Source organism: Mobula hypostoma, chromosome 6 (assembly GCF_963921235.1).
Source record: "Mobula hypostoma chromosome 6, sMobHyp1.1, whole genome shotgun sequence".
Taxonomy (NCBI): domain Eukaryota; kingdom Metazoa; phylum Chordata; class Chondrichthyes; order Myliobatiformes; family Myliobatidae; genus Mobula; species Mobula hypostoma.
This window is the reverse complement of record NC_086102.1, coordinates 71,765,865-71,793,303: the sequence shown is the minus strand read 5'-3', so window position 1 is coordinate 71,793,303 and position 27,439 is coordinate 71,765,865. Positions and strand designations below refer to the sequence as shown.

At 38.7% G+C, this 27,439-nt stretch overlaps 1 protein-coding gene across 1 annotated transcript; it reads left to right on the top strand.

Annotated features, from left to right (window-relative positions):
* Nucleotides 1-27,439, top strand: qtrt2 (queuine tRNA-ribosyltransferase accessory subunit 2). Its single transcript, XM_063050979.1, has 9 exons — nucleotides 1-72; nucleotides 4,107-4,423; nucleotides 8,163-8,218; nucleotides 9,673-9,749; nucleotides 13,243-13,452; nucleotides 14,743-14,942; nucleotides 16,385-16,536; nucleotides 21,394-21,493; nucleotides 23,028-27,439. Exons 2-9 carry the CDS (start codon nucleotides 4,224-4,226, stop codon nucleotides 23,257-23,259), a joined length of 1,227 nt encoding a protein of 408 aa, XP_062907049.1. The 5' UTR covers nucleotides 1-72; nucleotides 4,107-4,223; the 3' UTR covers nucleotides 23,260-27,439.

The window sequence follows — 27,439 nt, the reverse complement described above, 5'->3', positions numbered from 1 at the left end:
CGGGCAGGAGCTATCGGAGGTTTGATTGGGTGGGATTTGATAGCGACCGCCGTTTCCGGGTAGCCTGTGAAGGTGAGCGTGGTTTTGTTCTGGAGGCTGTAGACTCTTAGATCCGGGATGCACAATCGTTGTTAGCAATTAAAGTTAGGATGGTTTAGTTATTAACATCTCTCTCCTTCCTTTGGGGTTATCTCAAGCATGTTAGTGGCGATGAGCGTGGCATTGGGACTCACAGATTGGTAACTGGGCAGAGATCAATGAACACACATCAAAGTTGCTGGTGAATGCAGCAGGCCAGGCAGCATCTCTAGGAAGAGGTACAGTCGACTTTTCGTCTCGGCCCGAAGCGTCGACTGTACCTCTTCCTAGAGATGCTGCCTGGCCTGCTGCATTCACCAGCAACTTTGATGTGTGTTGCTTGAATTTCCAGCATCTGCAGAATTCCTCGTGGTTAGAGATCAATGAATCTGCTCATTGACTATTGAGAGTATTTCCCCTTCCCATCTGTAGCAGAGTTTATGCAAACATTGGTGATTCCTAAAGTCATAAAGTCCCATGGAATAGGAAATACGCGGATGTTAGAACCACAAGTTGTTCCTTAATGTTGCCTTTAAAATCAACGTTATTTTAAAATGTACATCCTTGCACTTCCGTGGTGTTGTACGAACTTTATAAGGTCCGGTACTGCAAGATCTTTGCTTCACCAATTGCTAACTCACTTCTAATCATTCCTCTGTTACGTGTGTGGCTGGGTCTTGAGCTTTTTAAAACTCTAATCTCTGGAATTATCCCCTAATCTACCATGCAGAAAAGATTTCTCTTTTTAGAAACTTTTTAAAACTATGCTATTGTGACCAAACTGTTGTTCAGCTTTATGTGGGTCTGTGTCGGATTTGACAGTGCTCTTCTGAAGTGCTTTGAAATGTTTTACTGCATCGCAAGAGTGCTGAAAGTTGTGACACATTGATATAACTGGGTAAATTCATGGTAAATTACTGGACAATTAATCAAAAGCATGCGAATTCAGATCTCAGAATCAGAATCAAGATAATTATCACTGAGCAACACACAAAATGCTGGAGGAACTCAACAGGTCAGGCAGCATCAATGGAATAAATAAACAGTCAACCGTTTCTAACTTGAGACCCTTCAGGATTGGAAAGGAAGAGGGAAGATGCCAGAATAAAAAGGTGGGGGAAAGGAGGCCTAGCAGAAGGTGAAGCTAGGTGGGTGGGAAATTATCACTTGACATATGTTGTGAAAGTTGTTGTTTTGTGCAGCAGTACAGTACAATATATTAACAATTATTAGAAGTTACAATCAGATTTATAAAAGAATAAGTAGAGGACAGAGAACAAAAATAGTGAGGTTCATGGACTGGCCAGAAATCTGATGGTGGAAGGGAAGAAACTGTTCCTAAAGTGCTGAGTGCATCTTCAGCTGAATGTACCTCCTTCCTGATGGTAGTAATGAGAAGAGGGCACGTCCTGGATGGTGAGTGCCTTCTTGAAGCACTGCATTGCCTTTTGGATATGCCCTCTCTGGTGGGGAGGCTAGTGCCCATGATGGAGCTGGCCGAGTGTGCGATCATCTGCAGCTTTTCCTGTGTATTGGCCACTCCATACCAGACAGTGATGCAACCAGTCAGAATGCTCCCTCCTGTACATTTATATGAATTCGCTAATCTTTGATGTCATACCAAGTCTTTGCTTGAGTCAAATTTAAAGAATTTATAAATAAAATACTGGTAAAGGCAGTTCCAAAATGATAGAAGTCTATTTGTCCGTCCTAACTTTTTATGACATTGAAGGAGGCTGCTTAGTGTCGAGCGTCTATGCTGGCTCTTGGAGCAATGACATCCCCCAACTTCACTGCACTATCACTGCTAGGCAGACGAGGGTAATGTTTCAAGGATTTGCTCAAAGTAGGGAATCGACATTTGGGATGGTATTGACAAGCATGCATTGGGAACGTATACAGGTCCTGTGTAAGTGGCAGAAGCAGCTCACAAACCACCTACACCTGCCCCGTCTGCGGAAGGGATTGCAGATTGCCCTCATCATCGCTTCATAACCCACAAAACTGGGGTGGAAGTATGTCCTTTTTGATCATGAGCGACTGCCTAAGATGTAGTATTAATGTTTAAAGATAATTAGGAAGTTTACCGCACCAGTACTCCACTTAAATGTAAATCTTACACCAGGTCTCACTTAGCATTGAGTCAGAACATGGATTCCCCAGCATGGGTAGTGCTGAACTTGGATAGGGGTGTCAGGTGATGGAGCACAGGTAGTGAGTCATTTGGATATTTAAATAGAGTGCCTTGGTCTTATAGATTTGTGTGGAGGGGCAGTCCGGAAGAGTCAGCAAAATTTAAGCCATTACCTTATGATGGACCCTTTTACATTGACATCCAATAATCATTGCATCTCCTTTCCTGAACTCTATTACAACTCTTGATAAGCATCTTAATTTGATCAGCATTCTACAGTCTTGTCCACTTTCTATTCCAAAGTTAGTATCCTGTGTAATCACCAGTGTTGGACAACGAAAACTTCACAGAAGTGACATCTCATCTAGTTGCATGCTGTAAAATTAACACAATTGTATCAAAAACAGGATTTTAAATTTTATCATGATCAGGTGCTGTGGAACTTCAGACTTGCTGATGGTCGCTGTGAGAATATGTCATGGCCCAGATGGTGGGGATCTTTGACGATAGGTGTTGTTTTTCTGAGGCAACACCTCATGGAGATATCTCTAATGGTGGGGAGAGTTGAGCCCATCATCTGTTGGGCTGAGATTACAATACAAGACATCAGGTTGGAAGGGGAAGTGAGGAAAATCAGGAGATAGTGTTGATGTATTGACATGATCTTAAACTTGTTAGAAAAAATAATAGGGGATTACTCTTTCCTGGAATGGTAACTCCTCCATGTTTCCTTTCCCATTCAGACCTTTAAAATCCAAACAGGATACCTCCTAGTTACTGTTTCCAGATTTACCTTTTCTTAACTAGGTGATGTCGTGTCCGACGAGCTTCAGTAGTTTGTCTTTTAAAGTTTTATAAAGGCCAGTAAGTAGTCCTATCATTTCAGTTTCCCTAAGTCTGAAGCACTTGGGAGCTGATAAATGTATTAGTTGAATTCTCATTATACATGTTTGGTTGTTAGAATGATACTATTTAACTCAATGCTAAGTGGTGTATTTAACTTGATTTTGGTGGTACATCAAGAATAAAAAAGCTAGCATGATTAGACTTAAAAAGAAATTAAATACATGGATAAACAGGCTGGAGAAAAAATAACCATAAATCGAAGACAATTATTAAAAGGATGGAGATGTTTGAGAAGAAAATATGATTACGTGAATTAAAAAAATAAAGCAATTTTGAAAACCATTTAAAGGTAAACACATTTGTCTTGCAGAGATAGTTCATGGTGAATTGGTTATGGGTTTCGAACTGGAAAATGTGTTTTGCTATTGAGATTAGTACAGTTTAAGGCAAATTTCTTTCATTCGTCAAGTGAAGTTTATTGTCCTGTACACAAGTATAGTGAGCTTTAGGTACATAATTCAGACAACGTACAAGCATAAGTTATATATTTGGACTAAATGATGAGGGAAATTCACAAAACTGCTGCAGTTTTTCCTGTCTTCAGGGCATTGTTACAATCTGATCAAGTTTTCCTATTGGAGTAGGGGTGCTCTGCCAAGGTGGAAGTAAAATTCAGGATGAACTGTTTTGACTGAAATCATAACTGTCTAATTTCCTCCACAGATGCTGCCTGACTTGCTGAGTTCCTCCAGTATTTTGTGGTTGTTTCAGATTCTAGCATCTGTAGGCTCTAGTATCTCCTGAAGTAAGAAATTTTGTCAGGCATCAGAGGTCTTACTAGAAACTTGGACATGACGTATCTGACATGTTTTCTTAGATGGCAATGTGGAAAATATTTCTATTCCTAGGTGCTAATGTCTTTTACCTTGATAAACACATTTCTCATTTTCTCCAGCCATTCAGATAGATTTTAATTCATGTTCTCGGATTGTAGCAAATGGAAAAGATACAGGAGCATATTCTTTAATGCCACTCCTTTTTTTCACAGAAGCTTCAACAGTGTGGTGAGTTTTTCTTAAACTAAAAAACCCACACAGTTAGCAGTGAATTTACCTCCAAGAAACGATCAACCAGTTGGAAATTTTCTCTAGATATTGCAGAAAAGATGAAGTTAGTCCTCTCCAGCATTGTGAACGGCTGCCGTCAGGGCAAGTTGATTGAAGTAGGACGGAATGGCAGTAAAAGTCTTGACATTCCTGGTTGCCTTCTTTATACACGGACAGGCACAGCTCCCCACCTAACCCATGACACGCTTAGCCTTGTCGAAGGAGTTCCTGAACCTGTGCATCTGACGTTATCTACACTGTATGTGCAAGTATAATTTTTTATTTTCCTAACCCTTGGGTTGAGATGTAAATGTGATGTTGTGTTCTGTGCAGAAATTCCTATATCTGCTTCGAAAAATAAAAACTAGTGTTGTAAAATCCGTGTTGATTTGGAGTGGTTTAATTCAAGTTGTCATTTAAAAACTAGTTACATTGAAATCAGTTTCAGGGTCATGATGTGTGCAGTATGATAAGTGATCTAGAGAAGTTATACCGTCAATTGTATTTCACACTGGTCACATTGATAATTGCTTGATAGCCCCACTGTACTGTGAATACAAGAACAAAAACTATTGCATTCTTCTCTAGCTTTTGAGATGTTGGAAAGGAAAAATAAATCCCTAAATTTGTTTTCAAAATCCCTTTATCAAACTGTTGCTCAGTTCATTTTAAAATTACATTTGGGTTCTAACAATGAAAAAAAGCAATCTTTGTTTTTTCAATCCAAAAACAATCCTGGTAGTGATTTTAAGCCAATGCTGCCAATTGACCAGTTACACTGTAAATTGGGTATAGATAACCTGGAGGGAGGTCTCAAAGCACTGAAGTTTCCTGACATTTCCAGGTTGAAAGATAGAAACATAGAAAACCTACAACATAATACAGGCCCTTCGGCCCACAAAGTTGTTCCAAACTTGTCCCTACCTTAGAAATTACTAGGATTACCCATAGCCCTCTATTTTTCTAAGCTCCATGTACCTATCCAAAAGTCTCTTAAAAGACCCTATCGTATCCACCTTCACCACCATTGCCAGCAGCCCATTCCATGCACTCACCACTTTCTGCATAAAAAACCGACCTGACATTTCCTCTGTACCTACTCCCAAGCACCTTAAACCTGTGCCCTTTTGTGGCAGCCATTTCAGCCCTGGGAAAAAGCCTCTGACTATCCACACGATCAATGCCTCTCATCATCTTATACACCTAATGACCAATAATGCATGCTTAATTTACACTCTGCTTTTCTATCTGATAAATATGAACAACATGAAGTGCATGAACATCACTAGTTGTGTACATTGTAATTATGCTTGGGCTTTGCCATGTCAGCATTTGGAATGAACCACTCAATAAAGAAATGTCTCTTTGAGGCAATGCATTCCTGGCAAAAATCATGCCACTTACCATGGTCTCACAACATTATCTGTAATTTTCACTGATAAGAGAATCTCTGAACAGTTTCTTGAATCAGTCTTTACCCTATTCTCTTTACCTTGTTCAAGCTTACTTCATGCTGTTTTTGCTGTCTATGGACATCATTGTCTGGAATATCATTTTGGGAAACCTTTTCTTTATTTACTGCACACTTTTGTATTCCATTGTATTAGTCTTCAGCTCAAATTCATCCTGATACTTTGGCAGGCATTAAATCACAACCTCCATCAGCATTGATGTTTATGTCCATGTTAAGTCTTATTATTTTCTCACATTCTCCTCCCAATATATCATCTCTGCTCTGTTCAAGCACCAAATGCTTTTGGGGAACACACAGGTTAACCATTCATAGAAGATCTAATGAACCATACGCATTTTTATCAGCTTCGAAATTGCTCACTATTCAAAGGTTACCATAAATGCTTAAACAGTAACTGGATTATTTCACTTTACAAAGTTCATTCTTAAGTCTTGGCCCTCTCTCACAGCAAGAAGTGGCATGAAATTTTATCACAAAGATCAAATCCTTTCAGCAGGCTATTTGGGTGTGTTGCCCCTCTTTTTGTAGGTTATCAAGCTAAATGTTTTAAGGTGAAATTGGTGAAAAAGTCCATGGTTTAAAACTATTACTTAAGCTTCTCGCATTTGACTATGTTTTCCAATAATTGCCTCCTCACCAATATCTTTATGGTCACATTACCACACCCCACACTTAAATCTCTCAGACTGTCTGCTGAAGACTTCTCTCCTTCCTCCCATGCCAACTCCTAACAATGAACCTCCCTTCTCTTCTTACCTGCCCCACCCAAAGATGCTTCCTCTATGATGTCTGGAATAACATGTATATTTTGAAGCTCTTTCGCTGGTGCAAAATGAACAATATATAGGTCCTGAGCCTTGGCTTGGTATAAATGAAAGCTCAGTATCTTTGAAGTTCAGCCTTGTATGAGACAAATTAAGTCTTCAGAAGTCTGGCTTATTAATTAGCTGCCCTCTCATCTCTTCTGCCTATCAGACCCTACCCTTGTGGCCCTGAACTGTTTGCAACAAACTAATGATTACCCGGGTCCCCTGAAAGCTGGTGTTGACAATTCCCTTGGGCTAGCTATGGTTCCTACCAACCGTTCTGACTGACCCAGTACTAAATCCCTTTTTCCTCAAATACATACCTGTGGTCTTTCTATTCTTACAAATCACTGTCAAACTATCCTGTCCAAAATTTTAGAATACATACACTTCTTTTCTGCAATTCTGTGTTTGAATTGTCAATATCGCATTTCCATCTTTGCTATACCAGTGATTCAGATTCATTTGTCACATGTACATAGAAACATACAGTGAAAGGTGTTGCTTCCGTTAACAAATGTCACCCTACATTCAAGCACCAATATAGTACGCCCACAATGTTCATCAGCAGAGCAACCACACAAAACAGCAACAGTAAAGCAAGCTGTTTTCCCACCCTATACACATGTACACATGGGTGCACACACAAATGGGCTCCAGCCTCAGAGCAGGCCGCCTCCAGACTCTCAACCTCCAGTCCTTGGCACCAGACTCTCAGATTCAAGACATTGGGCACTCACACAAACAGATAGACCTCCAGCCCCAGAGATAGGCCTCTCTGGGCCCCTGACCTCGGCACTAGGCCCTCAGACTCAAGACATGGATCCTCCAACCTCCAGTCCCTGGCCCCGGCTTGCAGAATCACAGGCACAGGCCTCTGACTGCTGGATGTGCTGATCCAGGGGCTTTGACCTTTGAGTCTCAACCTCTGGATTCACCAACTGCTGTTTTTGACCTCTGGCTTTGATCTCCGGACTTTACTGATCTCTGGGTATTGACCCTAGAGGACTCTCTGACCACTGTTCTGCTTATCAAACTCCCGTTACATTCTGTCACTATAACCATGGGACAAGCTGTTCTTCTTCATCCTTATTGGTTGTCTGCAGTTTGCACCATGGTTTGATGAAGCTATTCTCCAACAGCTGGGCAAATTGCCCTTACTCCATCTAGCGACTGAATTGCACCCAGCATACATGTTATAGCTTCTCTCTTTCTCCTGTGCTATTGTTGCTGTAGCTCCCCAAGGTTTGTATGCTACTCTGCAGCATTTCTCATCATAATTCACAATGTTTGTGTCCCACATGGATGCTGATCACCTTCAGCTCCATCTTGCCACTAACTACTTATTCCACCACCATCTCTGACAATACTTGCCTGAGCAGAAATCTCTCCAAACCAAAAAGTCTATTGTCTTTGATCCTCAGCGTAAAATCCATGAACAACTGCCTTGAACCTTGCTCTCACACAGATTGGTTATCTGACCCATTGGAAGCTAACTATGTATGTCAAGTTTGGGCCAGATATCAAAACAATGTAGATCCTGAGACTTGCTTGAAATAAGTAAAAACTCAATATCTTTTAGAGCTCAAAGGATCTAGCTTCAGTCTTGTTTGAGACAAACTATAAGGCTTCAGATTAGTGTATTTGGGTTTGAATTTTCTAACTGAGCATCTTTGGTATTCTTCTGTGAGCAATTTTTCTTTTTTTTCCCCCCTCAGTGCAGAACATCAAGAAGTTCTTGAAGAATATAAAGAGGGCATTGGAAAATTCATAGGTATTAAATGTTAATTTTTCTCTCACAGCAGACAGCAATCCATCCCAGGTTATGTTGCATATTGTAGGCATCGAATTTTGTGTTTTGTTGTAACATTGTAGTCAACAGTGTAGATAAATCTTCCTTTCTTCAGTTAGTCTGAGGTTGCATTGAATAGTTCCAATTTTTTTGAAAAGTAAACATAGAGTCATACAGCATAGAAACTGGCCTTTCAGCCCAGTTGGTCCCTGCTGACTAAAATGCTCCAACCAAGCTTATCCCATTTGGCAGCATTTGGGTTACCAATAACTATAAATCTTGCCAATCCATGTACCTGTCCAACTGTCTTTTAAAAGTTGATATTGTATCTACCTCAATCACTTTCTCTGGTAGCTCGTTTCACATACTCCAAGTGCGGTCTCACCAACATTCTGTACAAATATGACAAATTAAAATGAGCACTAGCAAGGAAAAATAGAATCAATGCTGGAAATTTCAAATTAAAGCAAGTGAAATGTTTTACTAATGTGCGATCCTCCGGCAAATCCATCTGGCTTCATAGAATCAAACAACAACAGCCTCTAGCACATCAAGTCTGTGTCAACCACTGTGCAGCCATGGTAATATTCCCATACTAATCCCTTTGTAGTATCCCTACATTCCCACCCACTCTTTGCTAGATGCACAGTACATCTCACACTGAAGACAGTGATTCCTGACCTGCACCTCTTTGGAATGTGGAAGGGCATTGGAGCACCAGAGGTCAGGAATGAACCGTGATCACTGAAGCTGTGAGAAATCACCTCCACCACCTGTACCATCAAATTAATTTAAATTACGCTATTGTGAATTTAACCAACTATATTGATAAGTTAAAAAAAACTGCAGATGTTGACATGGGCAGCACAGTAAGTGTGGTGGTTAGTACAATGTTTAACAGTACCAGCAACCGGCGTTTGAATGTCCTCCCCATGGAATGTGTGGGTTTTCTCCAGGTGCTCTGGTTTCCTCCCACAGTCCAAAGACGTACAGGTTAGTAGATTAATTGGTCATTGTAAATTGTCCGGTGATTAGGCTAGGGTTAGTCAGGGATTGCTGGTGGTGTGACTCGAAGGGCCAGAAGGGCATGTTCTGTACTGTATCTCAGTAAAAGTGAAATCTGAAATAAAAATACAGAAAATGTTAGGGAAGTAGTCAGGCAGGATCTATTGAGATGGAGACAATTAATGTTTCAGACTGATGACGTTTATTAACTCTATAAATGCTGCCTGACATACTGTGCAACTCCATCACTTGCTTTTATTTTAATTACATTGTCTTATGTTTTACTCTGTTTACTTTTAGATGAAGTTCTTTTGGAAGAATGCCTTCATAGAGATGCTGTTCAATGTTATTAACATTCCAGTTTGATTACTTAAGGTTTCTGATTTACACTGAACTATTAAACAAGTGCTTATCACTCTGTTTTATTACAGGCATGCCAGACTCGCTAATTTATTGTTCTCTATACGACCCAGTTAGTCCATGTCCATCAGGGTACAACACAAATAAAGTAAGTTAGTAACAAGAACAGGAACAGAGTTTAAAATGTACTTGTAATCATTCCTCCTGTTTTCCCTTATTTCTTTTATTTTATTGGCCTGTTAGTGTAGTTTATTATTGTTTTAGTTAGTATTAACTGAAGGGCCAGTCATGATTACATAAATCCTAGTATCAGTATCTTTGCATGTTATCTAACATTATTACATCATCTTTTTTTTAAGATTCAAAATAATTCAGGTTCCTCCTTAGCTGTGCTGATACATTGACCACACACTGGATAGTTTTAAGTTTAATGCTTGTTTCACAGTTGTATGGCAATTGTAGTTTGTACGCTTGTCTTCAACAACCTTGTAAGAAAGAAAATTCAACTAGGACCACTGGTTTTTGTATACAGTGCCGTAACTACCATAGGACCAGGAGGCAGGGGAGCAGAATTAGACCTCTTGGTCCTTTGAGTCTGTTCTGCCATTTGGATATGGCTGATTTATTTTCCATCTCAACCCACTCGTCTGTCTTCGCCCCATAATCTTTGACATCCTTACTAATCACGAGCCTGTCAACCTCTGCTTTAAATATACCCAATGACTTGGCCTCCACAACTGTCTGTGGCAATGAATTCCACAGATTCACCATCCTCTGGCTTAAAAATTTCTTCCTGATCTCTGTTCTAAAGAGATGTCCTTCTATTCTGGGGTGATGCTTTCAAAATTTCCTCTCCACATCCACTCTATCTTGATCTTTCAATATTTGATAGGTTGTAATGAGATCCCCTCCCCCCTCATTTTTCTAAGTTCCAGCAAGTACAGGCCCAGAGCCATCAAATGCTCCTCATATGTTAACTCTTTTATTCCTTGGATCATTTTCATGAGCCTCCATTGGACTCTCCAATGCCATCATGTTCTTCCTGAGAAATGGGTCGCCGAACTGCTCTCGTACTCCAAATACAGTCTGACCAATATGTTCTGAAGCCTCAGCATTACATGGTTGCTTTTAAATTGTAGTCCTCCTGAAATGACTGCTACCATTCCATTTGCCTTCCTAACTACCAACTCCACTTTCAACTTAACCTTTAGGAAATACTTCACTAAATTTCTCAAGTCCCTTGGCACCTCCATTTTCTGAATTTGCTCCCCATTTAGAATATAGTCTACGCCTTTATTCCTTCTACCAAAGTGCATGACCATACACTTCCCTACAGTGTATTCAATCTGCCACTTCTTTGCCGAGTCTCCTAATCTGTCCAAGTCCTACTGCAGATTCCATGCTTCTGCAACACTGCCTGCCCCACCACCTATTGTAAAATTGACCACAAAGCCATCAATTCATTCACCCAGATCATTATTATATAATGTGATATGTAGCAAACCCAACACTGATGCTCCACCAGCCTGAAACACCACTAGTCACCGGCAGCCAACCAGAAAAGGCCCCCATTATTCCCACCCTCCATTCTACCAGTCAGCTGGTCTTCTGTCTGTATAGTATCTTTCCTGTAACACCATAGTTTAGCAGCCTCATGTGCTGCACTTTATCAAAGGCCTCTGGACAATTCAAGTAAACAACATCCACTGACTCTCCTTTGTCTATCCTGCCTGTTATTTCCTCAAAGAATTCCAACAGATTTCTCAGGCAAGATTCCCCTTAAGGAAACTTTTAACTTTGACCTATTTTATCGTGTACCTCTTCCTTAGTAATAGATTAACATTTTGCCAGCCATTGAAGCCAGCCTTGCTGGCCTATGAAAGGATAGATAGTTGCAGTTTTTCCAGTCCTCCAGAAACATTCCAGAAACTAGTAATTCTTGAAGGATCGCTATTAATGCCTCCACAATCTCTTCAGCTACTTCTTTCAGAACCCTCGTCCAGGTGACTTATCTACCTTCAGACCATTCAGCTTCACAAGCACCTACTCCTTTAACATCTGCCGGACAATGCTGAGGATGTTCTACGAGTCTGTGGTGGCCAGTGCTATCATGTTTGCTGTTGTGTGCTGGGGCAGCAGGCTGAGGGTAGCAGACACCAACAGAATCAACAAACTCATTCGTAAGGCCAGTGATGTTGTGGGGATGGAACTGGACTCTCTCACGGTGGTGTCTGAAAAGAGGATGCTGTCTAAGTTGTATGCCATCTTGGTCAATGTCTCCCATCCACTACATTATGTACTGGGTGGGCACAGGAGTACATTCAGCCAGAGACTCATTCCACCGAGATGCAGCACAGAGCGTCATAGGAAGTCATTCCTGCCAGTGGTCATCAAACTTTACAACTCCTCCCTTGGAGGGTCAGACACCCTGAGCCGATAGGCTGGTCCTGGACTTATTTCATAATTTACTGGCATAAATTACATATGACTATTTAACTATTTATTACTATTTTCTATTACTATTTATTATTTCTATGACTATTACTATTTACTGTTTACTAATAGTAATATTACTATCACTATTTCTATTACTATTTATTATTTATGGTGCAACTGTAACGAAAACCAATTTCCCCGAGGATCAATAAAGTATGACTATGACTTAGTAATAGCGATTACACTCACTTCTACTCCCAATGCTTACGAATTTCTGGTGTGCTGTTTGCAGTCTTCCACTACGAAGACTGATGCAAACTGCTTATTCATGCTACTACTATTATAATTATATACTGCACCTTAGCTAGGCTGAGCTGAACTTAAGTGATGCTTTAGGTCTGTCTGTTATTGATATCCAGGGTATTCAGTGGATTGTGATAGTCTGGACAAATAAAAGGTTTCTAGCATCTACATCTTGCTGTCCAAATAAGAGTTGCGTTAAGAAGATAGAATGTGCAATAAATTCTCATATTGGTTTCAGACCCCCTCCTGGATCTTTTCACCCATATGTCTGTAAATGTCAAGCTAAAGTGTTTCAAGATCACTGCATGTCATCAGCTTTAGTCATGAATGTGCTTTTGGTTTCATTAACTCAATATGCCCGTTCTAGATACAATATCTTTGGAGTATATCTACCTTGTCCTCCTTTAAGATTTTCCATAAAACCCTCTGGGGCAGAGTCTGTTCTAATATTATTTGGCTCCATGCCAGTTTCTCATACAAATTGCCCTGAGAAGCTTTGTTTCAATTGATGGTGCTACAGTTGAAACGTAAGTTGTTGCAGAAACTGTTAGAGGCAGAAGAAAACCAGAGACATTGAATTATACATCTGATGGCAATGTGCAGTTGATTAATTATGTTGTTGATGTTTATGCAATGTAATTTAGTTTGAGATTTGCATGAGTATAAGATTTAGACCTAAGAAGTACTAGAGGACTTTTTTTTCATAATTCAAATATGACACGTAATCAGGTCCCTTTAAGCTTGAGTTAACTAATCAGGTTCTTTTCTGTAGCATAATTGAAAACTATTGGATTTGTATATTTATTTTCAGATATTATCATTGCTTTTGTAACATTCTACATAAACTAATGACTTTGGTGTCTTAAAGATCTGATATATTTTTATTACCTTATTTTGAAAAGACTGTATCAGTGTGGGGTGGAGGTGGCCGAATTGAGCTGACAATGTCAAAGTTCATGGCAATACAACAAGCTTTCAAACCTGACTGGTACCAGTGCATGGCAGATGGAGAGCCACTGCCTCCAGGATCGTCAAGGAAGAGGATAAATAAACTAGTGGATCGAACTCTGCGCTTCCTGGATGAATGTCTCAAGGTGCATCAGAATTCAGAGGTAAAAACATTCACTTGATTGATTCCAGGTGTGAAAGAGTTATCTTGTGAAGAAATAATTAAGCAGGTTGGGTTTAGAAGTTTAGATGAAAAGAGGTGATTTTGTTGAAATGCACAAAGTCCTGTCAGGACTCAACAGGGTAGACATTGAGAGACTGATTCTTCTGATGGAGAAATATTTGGAATAGGGAGCATAATCTCAAGGTAAAGGTTCACGAAGTTTGGAGATGGATCTTAAAGGTGGAGACATAGCAGGAAGTTCTTGCAGGAAATATTAAATAACATGCTTGGAAAGAGTACAGGGAAGCGAGAATGCTCAGAAAGAACAACCCTAAATAAAATATCGAGTTACACAGAATGATTCAGATTGAGCAAGGAAAGATTACAGATGGATTTAAGAAAGTTATTTGAGTCTGTATGAGAAGGAGCCATTAAGATCAGAAATGACAAAGGTGACTGGTGAATATCATAGTGCCAGCAGAATATTGGCAGCAGAATGTGAGGGTTAACTGGTGAGGAATGGAAAATGAGCAAGGAGAATACTTATTATAGTCATACCCGAGGGTACAAAAGATTGGCAATGTTCATTAGGACTGTAAAAAGCTAGAGTCAGGGAGATTTGATAGTGGAGAGCAAAGGCAAAGATACTTCATGTCAAAATTTTGGGTTTAATTGGTTTTGGAATGAGAAGTCTTGATTGCTGCCATTCAAGGATGACCACAAAAAAGTCACTGTATATTCAATGAAGCTTCAAAGGGAATAAAGAATTGCAAAGGATAGTGATCATTTATTTAGGTTTGTCCTGTTTACAATTGTGAAGATTTTTTGAAAGATCTGATAATAAGTGGAGAGGAGGTGCTTCTCAGGAAGAAGGCTGAGCCTCACTATCCAATAGGGATGAAATATGAGCAGGTTCTACCCATAGAAATTGCACTCTGGTATCATGCCCAAGTATGTGCGAATCTTCACAGTGTATATTGTTGGGCATTTTGATCTTGGAAATATGGCCAAACCTATAAATTTTACATGTGATTATAGAACAGAAGTTAAGAGCAGAAATGTCAACTGGGAACTTAATATGATTTTTGTGACATTATGGTGTAGCAAATCTTTAGCTACTTGAGGTTAAGATGAGCAAACCAAAAGAAACATGAATACATAGGTAAAGTGATTAAATATAACTACAAATCAGTATGCAATTTTTTCCAGAATTGCAATATGATTAACCCCAAATTGTGTCATAATAAACTGAGTAAGGTTAACACTTGTGGTGGGTTTGGTTGCTGTCCAGGATCTGAAGGACACAGAAATTATAGGAGTTATAGAAGGAGGGGACATTCTTGAGGAGAGGCTGCGGTCGGTCAGAGAAACGATGAAGCGGCCAGTTGGAGGTTTCCTTTTGGATGGTTTTCAGGGAGAGACCATGCCTGACGACCTGAAACTGGATTTAATCTCCTCGATTACAGGAGAACTGCCTGCAGACAAACCAAGGTATGGGACTAGCTGGAATATGACTGTTACTGTGCCTTTATTAAATCTGTATTACTATGTAGTTATTTTTCACCAATTCTCTTGCTCTAAAGCTGACTGTGAGAACTAGTAGTAGCAACCAGTTATCTCACTTTCTCATTTTGAGAAGGTTAGTTTTTATTAAATTCAAAATCAGTAAACATCATATTTACTCTGCATTTGAAATCAGATGTTTATGGATAACTGCCATCATTTAATCTATAAGATGACATTTAAAAGTCAGGTTCATTGTATTCATAGAGTTCCTTCATAGCAAAGTGCCCAAGATGCCTCACAGTTGCATTATCTTGGGCAAAACCTTTAGAGAGAATTTCAGTGGAGAGAGACATTAGAGTTAAAGGGAAGTTCTTCCAAAATTGACAACTGAAGCCTCTATTGCCAGAATGGGGAGGGAGGTGGGTAAATATCTTAAAAGAAAAATAATAAATTGGGTATTATGAGAAGAGATTAAGTGATGGTTGGAATTGACAGCATAGATAAGACTTCCAATGTCAAGGCACTTATTAATTGAAAAACAATGTAGCTCACTAGCTCTATAGTAATGGTAGTCTGGATTTTGAACCAATTTGGATAGATTCAACGAAGTTTGCATCATCTCAAGTTTACAGAGGATGGTTCAAGAGGAGTAGCCAGGAGAAAATTTGACTAGTTAAATCTAGAGATAAGACATCTGTGGTTCAGGATTTCAGCAGAAGACTGTCTGAGGCCTTACAGATGGTGATAGATAAAGGCAACCTTAATGATGATGTGGATATATGCCCTGAAGCTCATCTCAGTGTCAGATATAAAACCAAAGTTGTACACTGTCTGGTTGTATTTCTAGACGGTTGCTAAAGAATAGGATGGAATGACTGGGTAGGGAATTAGATTATAGCATAGACCAAGACAGTGGTGTTGTTTCCCACAATATTAAGTCGCACAACTTCTCCTCTGTCTTGTGTGTCAACACCACAGGAGGTACTGCCATGGCTTTGGTTCTAATGCAGTCCAGGTTCACTTATGGAGGTTCAGCTGAAGATAACACAAGAACTTGGTGCAAATTGATATCTTCAAGAGTTAATGATAGTTGGAAGGAAAAAAGCAAGTATGCCATCAGTTGTTTTGATGATTCATTTCTCTTAGTAAGAAGATCTATTACATTGATGATTGTTAAGTGCCAAGGATGGATTTATTTGAAAATCATTGAATTGTCTAAAATGTGAATTCTGAACAAGTTTAATGTAAAATTGGATTTATGCCATGTTTACCACTAGAGCACTTCTCTGAATTTAGGTTAACCACGTGATGCCATCAAGCCAGCTGAGGATTTCTAGCATTAGTTTTAACTGTTTTAACTACTACATTATTTTACATTCTAATATCTATTAAGCTTTTCTCTTCTTTTCCCTTTCTCTCAATCTAAGGTTGATCCATGGGATTGGAAAGCCAGATGAAGTACTAGAATGTGTATCAAGAGGAGTGGATTTGTTTGAGGGTTTTTTCCCCTATCAGGTTACTGAGCAAGGAAGAGCTCTGTCATTCAATTTTAAATACCAGGAGGACCCAGAGACAGAAGGTACCTATGAGAGAATACCAGTGTTCAAATGGTGTTGAGTACATCGACAAAGCATGACATATCAATAGGGACTCAAGATTCTGCAGGTGTTGGAAATCTTAAGCAATGTACATAAAATGCTGGAGGAATTCAGGATGTCAGGCAGCATCTATGGAGAAAAATAAAAGTCGATATTTCGGGCTGACCCTTTTTATCAAGACTGGAAAAGAAGTGGGGGAGAAGCCGGAATAGAAAGGCAGTGGGTATGGGAGACTTACAAGTTGACAGGCAATAGATGAATGCAGGTGGGGGGGGGGGTGTGGCAAGGCCCAAACTCTGCAACAAGGTTTAGATATATTGAGTGGGCTCGTTGTGCTGGCAGGGTGCTGTATCTCTAAAATAAAATACAGTATCAATATTCTTGTGCGCACATTGCTGAGGATTAGCAGACAGTTGCAGCAAATTATTGTGGACACACTTTACTTAGTTTTAGTCCATTATTTAAGAAAGGATATTGTATATTAGTATTGAAAACAGTCTAAAAATGATTCACCAGGATAATTCCTATCATGAATGGCTAAAGAAATTGCATTTTTGTTCTTTGGAATTTATGAGAATAAAGGTGATCTTATTGAAAGGTTAAGATCGTGAGAGAATAATCTTGAACAAGAGAGCATTGTTACAAAACTGGGACAGTCACTTAAGTCTGAGGTGTGTTGAAACTATTTACTGAATATGGTGAATAGCTAGAATTCTCTACCTTGGTACGTAACGGAAGCTATATCTTGGTATTTAAAGAGAGAGCAGATTTTTGTGTCAGATCAGGGAAATGAATGCAGTGAAGCAGGAAATGAGGCCTAGCGCAGATCAGCTATGATCATACCAAGCTGTGGCAGGCCTGAGGGTGCTACATTACCTATTCCTGCTAATATTTTCATGTTTTTAACTGTTGACCCCTTAGGCCAAATCTTTGTTGGAGTCAGTGGTTTGAGTTTGGCCCACTTTCAACCAAGTCACTGAACAACACCATTCCCAAACCTCAAAATAGTTTCCCTGACTAATGAAATCTTCTGTTTCCCATTGTACTCTTCAGCCCAGGTAGTATGCTGCCTCCCTCAACATCAAGTGATCTCTCTCACTTAGTCCTTTCAACGCATGCCCCAAGTCTTTGCACATCACTTTGACAAATTTAATCATCTGTTCAGATTGCTTATTGAATTCTTGAACTTTTTAAGTACATTTCAGTTTTAATAGTTTTTTTAATATTTTGAAATGTTTGTGTCAGAAATTTTCCAATTTTTTGATAGCCTGTTCTGCCCAACATCATAAAAATATATCCAGAGAATTTTATTCCCTGTAACCCAGAGGGCACTTTTTATGAAGGGGGAAACAATTTAAAATATTATGAATGATAATAGCCCAGACTTTTCTCACCGTGGCCCACCTGCTAGTCCTGCTCTTTCACTGGCCCTCTTGTAAGAAGTTGTTTTAAACCAGCTCTGTACTCATTGGATTTTCTGATTAGAAAGCTAACAGAAATCCTTTGCCGATTAGTTTAAAAGTGCTGCCAGGCAGAACGATCAAACAATAGGGCTAGGGTTAGGGTTCACAAATACTTCATAATGTTTAAAAGAAACTATTAAAACTGAAATATGATTTTTGAAATCACTAAACATTAATTATTTACATCAACTCAATTAAGTGAACAGGTTATAAATTACTTGCAACTCATTCTTTGCAGCATACGTGTTTTTACTGTAAAGTTACTGTTGCTGCTGCAGGCCCGAATGAAGGGTCTCAACCTGAAACATAGAATGCCCATTTCCCGCCGCACATGCTGCCTGACCTGATGTGTTCCTTCAGTGATTTTTGCTGCTCACTCCAGTACCTGCAGTCTCTTTTGTCTGTCTGCTACAGGTCTAACCTGGCATAGATTCGGCAGGCAGATTTACCAGCACAAAGTGGTGGAACCGGAGAAAGTCCAGTGTTGGTGCAGAGGTGGAATGACTGATCTGATCCTCTGGGAGGATGTTTGGAGCTTCTTTGTTTGTATTCAGGAATCCTGAGATCCGGACATTTGCAGAAGTACATTCTGTACAGAACTGCTCAGGACCCAAGGGATCGAACATATGATCACCTCTGGTCTACAGTTCCTTGACAATTTAAGGTCCCATCAACTGACTATTCCTTTCTCTGGAAAACTGGATTTTGCAGCTTTGAAGGTGACAGGGTCATCTTGAATTATATATTAGACTGCAGGACACTTCTATTGTTAATCATCTAATTTAAGTGTGAAAATGCTCATGTTATAATATGCAAAAAAACCTATCCTGATTTAGGTACTTTGAACTTCATTTTAATGAATCTGTTAATTCAACATTGGGATTCACATCAATGAAGATTCAATACATCAAACTGAGTTGCATTGATGAGCTGCTTTGTGATTCAGGGAAAGTAATAACTTAAAGACAACACACACAAGATATCTGAATTAGCATTATGAAATATTGTTTCTTTTCTATACCAACTTCTTTCTGAATATTCTTCCCTTGCTTCTGTTGAAAGATACCTTCCCAAGCCCAAAGCTTGGGAATTTAGCTTTGGGCTTTTTATTAACCTGGTTTACATCCCTTTAAAATGTATGCTACCAGCTTTGTCCTGCCTTCACCTGACATACACTTATGAGGGCATGTCAAAATCAGTTACTGGAACTTGGTTGTAATTAATTACTGGAACAATTTCAATCCCTTGGTTTCCACCTCTTATCAAACCCTGACTGAGCCTAGTGATATCATGTATCGTGCTATGCTCCCTCAGCATAGCTTGAGAATAAACCTGCACCACTGGGCCTGTGTGGCTGCATGCAGTTTCCTGAAGTGCACTCGCTAAATCATATGAAAATCTGATTTATTACAATCATAATGTATGTTAATTAAATGCTAAAGAATAACACTGGTCAACAATTTTTTTTAATGTTTTCCTTCCTCAGAATTTTTTTTTGTTAATGATAGACTGCTTGAAGCTGAACACAAATATAATTTCAGACTTATTGTATCATATAGGAATTTGGAGAAACAAGAAATTAACTTTTATTGACTATAATGCATTTAATTGCATAACGGTGCTGACGTTTTGCAATAGTTCAATTAAGCTAAAAATGTACACTGTCTCAGGCTTCTTGCTTACGTGTCCAACACTAATCAGCCAGCATGACTGCGATGTCCTGGTGAAACCTTTTATCATGCTCATCACGGACTGCACCAAGATTTTCAGGAAGAAGTCTAAAAGGAGATGCAGAAAATGAATCATTAGTGACAAGTTGTGCTTCATGGTTTTGTATACTTGAAGCATGTTGTCATCCAGCTGCATGTAGTTTGGTGCTCTGTAGTTGCCAAGAAAATTTTCAACAACATCCTGAATGCCTTCCATGCGATTTTCTCTGGTCCCACTGGAAGTTTGTCCATTTGCCTGTCATTGGTGGACATGTTTGATTTGTGGTCCCCAAAAAAAAGTTTGGCATCAGTTATTCTGACTTGAATTATGAATTGGAAAAACAAATATAGGTGATTTCAAAAAAAATGTTGTATGATGGGGAAATTTCATAGTGATTTCCATGATCAGCAGCCCAAAATCCATAAAATATACCTAAAAGTATGTAGGAAGCAAAATCTTTGTTGTCCAGTGTAATTTTATTAAATAAGGAGATGCAGATGGATTGAATATATTTTGTTGAAATGTTGAGCTTTGTATAGTTTAAATATTATAATTGGCTGTTTTTTTTTGCTCATATAGTCAAGACTCTTGCTATTTCATAAAAGGTTTTATTGAAATATCAATTTACATCTTTAATCTCTGCATTTTGTGAATGCTTTGTGCTTCTGTTAATTTTGTTATTGGTGCAGTTTGTGTATGTAAGTGTTTGCTGATGATCGGACTTGCATCACAGATGCTGATCTCCTGAGTGTTTCCAACTGTGTCTGCACCAACAGTGGTGCAGTGTAGTTGTTCAATGTTCCACAGTCCCATGGTGGAGAGTATGGAGTTTTAAATTGTCACAGTGCAAAGTCTGGTGATTACTTCATATGAATTACCAAGGAATAACTGTAGTAATTCCAAGCTACTTATGACATAAAGCTGCCTTTGAGATTGAGGAGCAAAAGCTGTATTAGGGTCAAATGCAGACTTGTTTAACTTTATCATTGGGTGCATTTAAGTATTTGTACTTTACAATGGAATTTGTTCTTTAGTGCTCAGTTTGGAAGGTTGTTCAATTACACTGTTAAGAATTGGTTTTGAATGCTCCGTATACCACTGTGTATGATTCAGCTGGCAGGATGTTCAGAAAGTAATTCAATTTGATCACCAACTTTCTCTGCATCTCAAATGTGAATGATGATTATGAAGCATTGAAATTTCAGTTGAAGTTTCCTTTTTAAAAGCCTCGCTTAGAAAATCATCAGTATCATGATAAAACTGTGTCACCTGTAATATTCTCAGAAGTCTCTGTCATTACTTAAATGTTCAACTTCTATATTTTCAGTTTTCAGCAATGAGGAAATTTTTTCAATATCTACTCAAAAACCTCAAAGTAGCATGATTTTAATTTGCTTAAGTTTCTAAACAATATCTTTCACATACACCAATGTGTGGCCTTTCAATTAAATTTGTAAATTGCAGTCTAGAATTGCATCACCCAAAATGACAGAGATAAATATCCTCTGAAAAAAATTGGTGACTGGTGACTTAACTGGTGGGGGTTGTTTTTTTTTCAAAAGCCAAACTTCACCTAATAACATTTTGTGAAATTGTGTCAGAGGACTGGAAGGGAATGATGTAAAATACAAGAAAAACTTATAAGTGCTTTGGATTAAATTTCAGTGTTACACAGAAACGGTTCTGGGGATAATGAGATCAAAAGTAAGAGCCCGGACTGTGAGGGAAGGATGACTGCTTTTTCAATTGACCTGAAAAATGAGAAGTAAGTGTTATCAAATACAGTTTTATTCTGTAAATGCATTGAAGTATTCAGTGTGTGTATGTATGTATGTATATATGTATGCGTGTGTGTGTGTGTGTGTGTGTGTGGATATGTAGAGAGAGAGAGAGAGAGAGAGAGAGAGAGAAGTCACAATATATTACTTCTTCAGTTTTATGTAATATTATAAAATGTAATTTGCCATTGGGAAGTTGATTTTGTTCCTCTCCTGGGAATTCGATAATGCCATGCTGTGACATTGTGTAATTATGATGCTAAGATACATTATGTAGAATGATAACAAAAGGTGGCTGTTAAAACATTGTAATGCTGATATTAACATTCTGATCAAAGCATGTTAAAGCTCCAAATCAATTTATCTCAACAAAGTGATTAGAAAATCTGCCTGTTTGACATGGGTCAAATTCAATTTGAATTGCTTCTGCATTGTGAAATTTGCAATGATCCTGAGCAAGAACTTAGTGGATTCTGAATGTTCCTGTACTTTTGTTTTCATCATTGTTTCCTTTGCGCATTTGTACAGTGTGACACTTGTAGAGTGAATAAGCCCTTTAATATGTGCGGTGGAACTATATACCTGCAGGAGGATGAAGTAAAGCACAAATTGCTGAAAGCACATACTGCTGGCCAGACTGTATCTGTGAGAAGAGCAACAGAATTAACACTTGAGGTCTGAGACCATTCATCTCTGTTAATCCTTCCACACATATTATCTGACCTGCTGAGTGTTTTTGGCATTTTCTGTTTTTATTTGATCTGCAGACCTTTTTATTTCTTTTATATGGCTAACCTATTAATTCCACTGTGGTTCTCTATTACGCCACTGCTCACTTCCTATTCATGTAATGCTTTATGCCTTTCTTCATGTGAAGCCTAAATATTACAAGGTTCAGTCTGACACCTTAATCTATTTGCTTAGATGTATCTCTAATCTAGGCAAATAAACCTCATGGTATATAACCACTTTAACTGCTGTTGTATATAACAACACTGTCCAGCATCAGTGATCACTTATGCCAAAAGAAATGGGAAATTTATCACTTACAGGCCTTCCTGCCTATAGTTCCTAATCATTTGATTAGCAATTGAATTTGCATTAGGGCTCAAATCATCATTGCTTGCTTCTGCTAAACAGTCTGTTTGGTTAAGAGTTGCGGTATACTGCAGCTAACTTTTACTTGGTAGTATGAGCCAAGTTTTGCTTAATAGCTCCCTGTCGATAATTGGTCGGTAATCCTTGTCAGCAGTTTACTCACTTAAGGAAAATTTCTTCTTTGAGTCCCATTTGCTTAGTTCAGAAAAAATAAATAAAGTACAGATATTATAATTGCGAGCTTTATTTTTGATTAAATGAGTGGTCTAAAGGGAAGTTCATTTAGCATTATTTTGAGAAATTGTATTCTACTTTTACTACAGTTTACTTATTGAAGACTGATGTTCGTTCAGATTTGTTTAGGAGAACCATTGGTTTTGGAATGCTGAGTGACATGGTGTTTATGTGATTCTCAATGTTTAGGTTCCGTGATGACTTCAGCCCCTTGGTGGAGGGCTGTCCTTGCTATTGTTGCCAGAATCATACCCGTGCCTACCTCTACCATCTTCTACTGACCAATGAGCTATTGGCTGGAGTTCTCCTCATGATCCACAACCTCCACCACTACTTTGCATTCTTCCAATCTATCCGAGATTCTTTGAAGGATGGTCACTGGAAGGAACTTAAAGAGCTCATTGAAAAACAGAAGGTATAACAAAGACATAGTTGACAGGACACATGATGGATATCTATTCTTTAAGGCTTCTGGCAGGCATTGGATGCCGTGATATGTTTGTGAGATATGCTCACAACGTGAGCTAGTTATTTTAACATTTTATTTCATTGTGATCGGAACTTTCTAGCACTCTGACTTGTGATTTTCTCTATCATGTGCTGTATTATTAACATGTGATGATAGAAGACAAGCATAAGATCTGAAATCTGTGCTTTGGTTCATTTATTTTTCATTTGTGCTATATGTATTTTATACGAAATATTTTTCTATTAAAATATGGGAAATATAGTACCATTTCATTTGATATGAGATGGGTTCTGATGAAGTGGGTTTCTACATCTTGGACCAATGAACCCTGGAGACTTGCAGTGATGCATGAATTTAACAATATTATTCCAGTTTTTATGGTTCCCATCTAATTATGAGGGAGATACCTTGTAAATATGGGGACAGAATTGAATGTTTTTCAAACTCAAACCAATGTTTTAGCAATTGAGATTCTGCAGATACTGAAATCTAGAGTAACACACAAAGTGCTGGAGGAACTCAGCAGGTCTCGAGAGAGGAATATACAGTGGACATTTCAGGCTGACTTCTTTCACCAGGACCTGATGAAGGCTTTCCGCCTGAAATATCGACTGTTCGTTCCCCTCTGTAGATGCTGCCTGACCTGCTGAGTTCCTCCAGCATTTTGTGTTTGCTGGCCAAAGCAGATGCATGGATGGTTTAAGCAAATTAGGGTCCAATTCTGGCTGCTAGAATCCAGCATAAGTTCTCTGACTGATCTGATGCAGTCCAAGCAATTTTTTTAAGAATTGTTAAAAATTTCTGAAGAAGCAAACATAAAACAGTTACTTTAAGGCTGATCTTGCAAGGATGAAGGACCTGGTTTGATGTCCATGGGTCCACAAATCCACACATAAGTTAATGCAGGCCTACAATTGTACCTTTCTGGGTGGGAATTTGGGTAGTTGGATTTCAATCTCAAACTATTTTAATACCAGGTTTCCTTAGGCCTTTTGATGTTATGAATCCTTTTGGATTAAACTGGTGTTATTTGTTCCATAATCTTAAGAGTTATTTATGAAAGTTAACATTTCTAAAGTTTCAACAGTTGTATTATGCTTCAACCTCGTGTCTTTAAATTAATTCTGTCATAACCAACACATGCCCATTTTATTTAAAGCATCAAAATGAATGGGTGTCTGCAAGAATTATGGAACTTCTATTTATAATGTAAAGGCACTTGAAGAGTTTCAGAGGATAAAAGTTACAATGCACTTTATTAAAAAGATTTATCCTTTCAGAAATTCATCATTATTGAAAACAACTGACATTTCTAACATGACACTGTTGAGAGTAAGTGTGACTCTGATGTATCAGCCTTTCAGGCTAACACCTTGAGAGTGCCGGAAAGCCTTTGTTGTGGTAGGAATATCTTTAGGACCAACTGGAGATGAATTACGACAGCTCATTCTGCAGTTTGGCAGCTACTGCTCCATCTTTTGCCCCGAGTCTTATCAATCAAAACTCTAATCAAGAGTTTTATTTTTTTAATATAATTTTGGGAATTAAATGTGACTGTGCGCTAATCGTTCAATGCATGATGTGCTATATCTACTGTACATATAGTGTACAACGAGTGAATCTATGTTAAAGTGTCCTTTATCCAATTAGGATATTGATATCAGTGACCGCCTCTGATAAGAATAGGAGAACTGTCTTAGTGCTATTTCGAACTAACATGTATATTCCTCAGTCATAAGACATAGGAGCAGAATTAGGTCATTTGGCCCATCGAGTCTGCTCCGCCATTCAATCATGGCTGATCCTTTTTTTTTACCCCTCCTCAGCCCCGCTCCCCGTAAGCTTTGATATCATGTCCAAGAACCTGTCATGCTCTACCTTAAATACACCCAATGACCTGGCTTCCACAGCTGTCTGTGGTAAGAAATTCCACAAATTTACTACCCTCTGGCTAAAGAAATTTCTCTGCATCTCTGTTTTAAATGGACGCCCCCCCCCCCATCCTGAGGCTGTCCCTTCTTGTCCTAGACTCCCCCCACCATGTGAAACTTCTTTTCCACATCTACTTTGTTGAGGCCTTTCAATATTCAGAAGTTTTCATTTCAATGAGATCCCCCTTCATCCTTCTAAATTTCATATCAACATTACTTAAAAGAAACTCGTGATTTAGTAACGTAAGTGGTAAATGAGTGTAATGACTGTGATATCTTGCTGTGTGCCAATTGGCCACTACATTTTGTTATCTTCTTGAGCAGTCTCGGGATCAAGAGTGATTTGTTTTCACTTCAGTTCAGTGTGTTCTGAGGTGGTGAATGAGGTCAATATGGGAACTGCAGACCTTTCCATACTTGGGACATCAGGTCCCTGATGGGCTGGGCAGGTGGGGAGTTGTGAGACTGTGTGCTCCTCCCATTACTTATGAGGGGCAACCCTAGTCCTGATTCATGGTTCTTAGTATCATCCTGAATGGCATTTCTCTGCTGGGGTTAGTCATGAGCAAGAGGTTCTCAAGAGTCAGAGGAGATGTTGCATTGAACACATCCTGCAATTTTTTTTCTCTCTCCTCCTGGTAATCTCTTCCCCTGATGGAGCTCAGGATAGAGTGTCTGTTCCAGGAGTCTAGTGTTGGGAAGGCAAACAAAATGGTCAGTCCAATGTAGTCAACTGATTGTAACTAGGGCCTCAGTATCTGGAACATTGGCATAAGAGGAGTTACTGTTGTTGGTTTACGTATCTTCCAGTGAATTTTGATGATGTTGTGATGTTGTTTTGATGATGTATTCCCCCAGAGCCTTGAGGTGACTGGTTTAGGTAGTCTGGGTTTCTGAAGCATGTTGGAGGGCAAAGATCCTTCTTGCCTAGAGGACCATGAGGTCTGTGCCAGGACTGAGGTTTCGATTTTTCAAATCACTTTCCCTCAGTTGATCAAAGGCTGTGTTGGCACATTGAAGGTGAATTTCATAGTTGATGTCTGCCTTTGCTGAGAGATTGGAAGTGGTCCACGTTTTCCAAGGTTTATCATAAAACTTTATTGTCATTTGTCTTGTTGCAGCAGTGGTTGTAAAATGTTTGGTAATATGTGATGGTTATATTCTGTACTTCATAACTTCAAATCTTTCCTACCATTAAATGAACAGTATAACCTTTGTGATTACAAATGGTAGTGACAAAGGAAAATAACATTTTTTTAAACATGATCACTAGATGGCAGTGTAATCCAACATTAATTTCTCCTCATGTGGAGGAATAAAATTAATCAATATTTGTATTATAAACATAAATAGAGATTTATATAGGGGCCTGGGCCTAAGGGAAGGTGTGTGCTGAAAATCTGTTTGAATGCAAATAAACAATGTGTTATCATTTACTAATGTTTTATTAATTGATGTATGAAAGGTAATGCTGAGAAAAGAAAGCTATATGCTAAAAGGCTACCATTCACCAATCTTCATCTGATGTATTAGTAATAACTATTGCTTCCAGATGTATAAATTATGGCTGAGTAAACTACGGTAAATTCAGCTTTATCTAACTTCTAACATTCTTAAATTCATCCTTAAAATTTAAATTTTTCCATGTTTTACTTGGTGTTCAATTACAGAGTTTGAGAATCTACTTGCCAAAATGGGAAATCAATTAATTTATTTATGGCCTAGCGGGAATCTTAAGCTTATATTGATGACCCAAATTTTAGACTGCACTTCTGTAGTTCTGACTTGCCTGAATTCACAGAATAATTAACTCAGTATAACTGATCAGCAAATCATTCAGATAAAAAATGCAAAAAGCAGATTGCTTTAACACCATATAAGTATATATTTATTGTTACATGTGTTGGTCTGTCTTTTGGCTATAAACAACACCTGCCCATCTGTGGAGTAGTTTTGTGAAACCATCTCTGAAGTGCAGAAAGATAGAGGTGGCCAGTGGATCAGGAACCCAATCATCTTTAAACAGAGAAGAAAGACACAATGAATATCAAGCAAAAAGAAATTGCAAAAGATCTTCAGAAATGGTGATTGAAGAAACGGGCATCACTGGAGACAAGTTAACACAAACTGTACATCTCTTTCATATACATGTTTATAAATTCATGCTTCTTAGCATTAACTGTAATCAAAACAAAATAAAA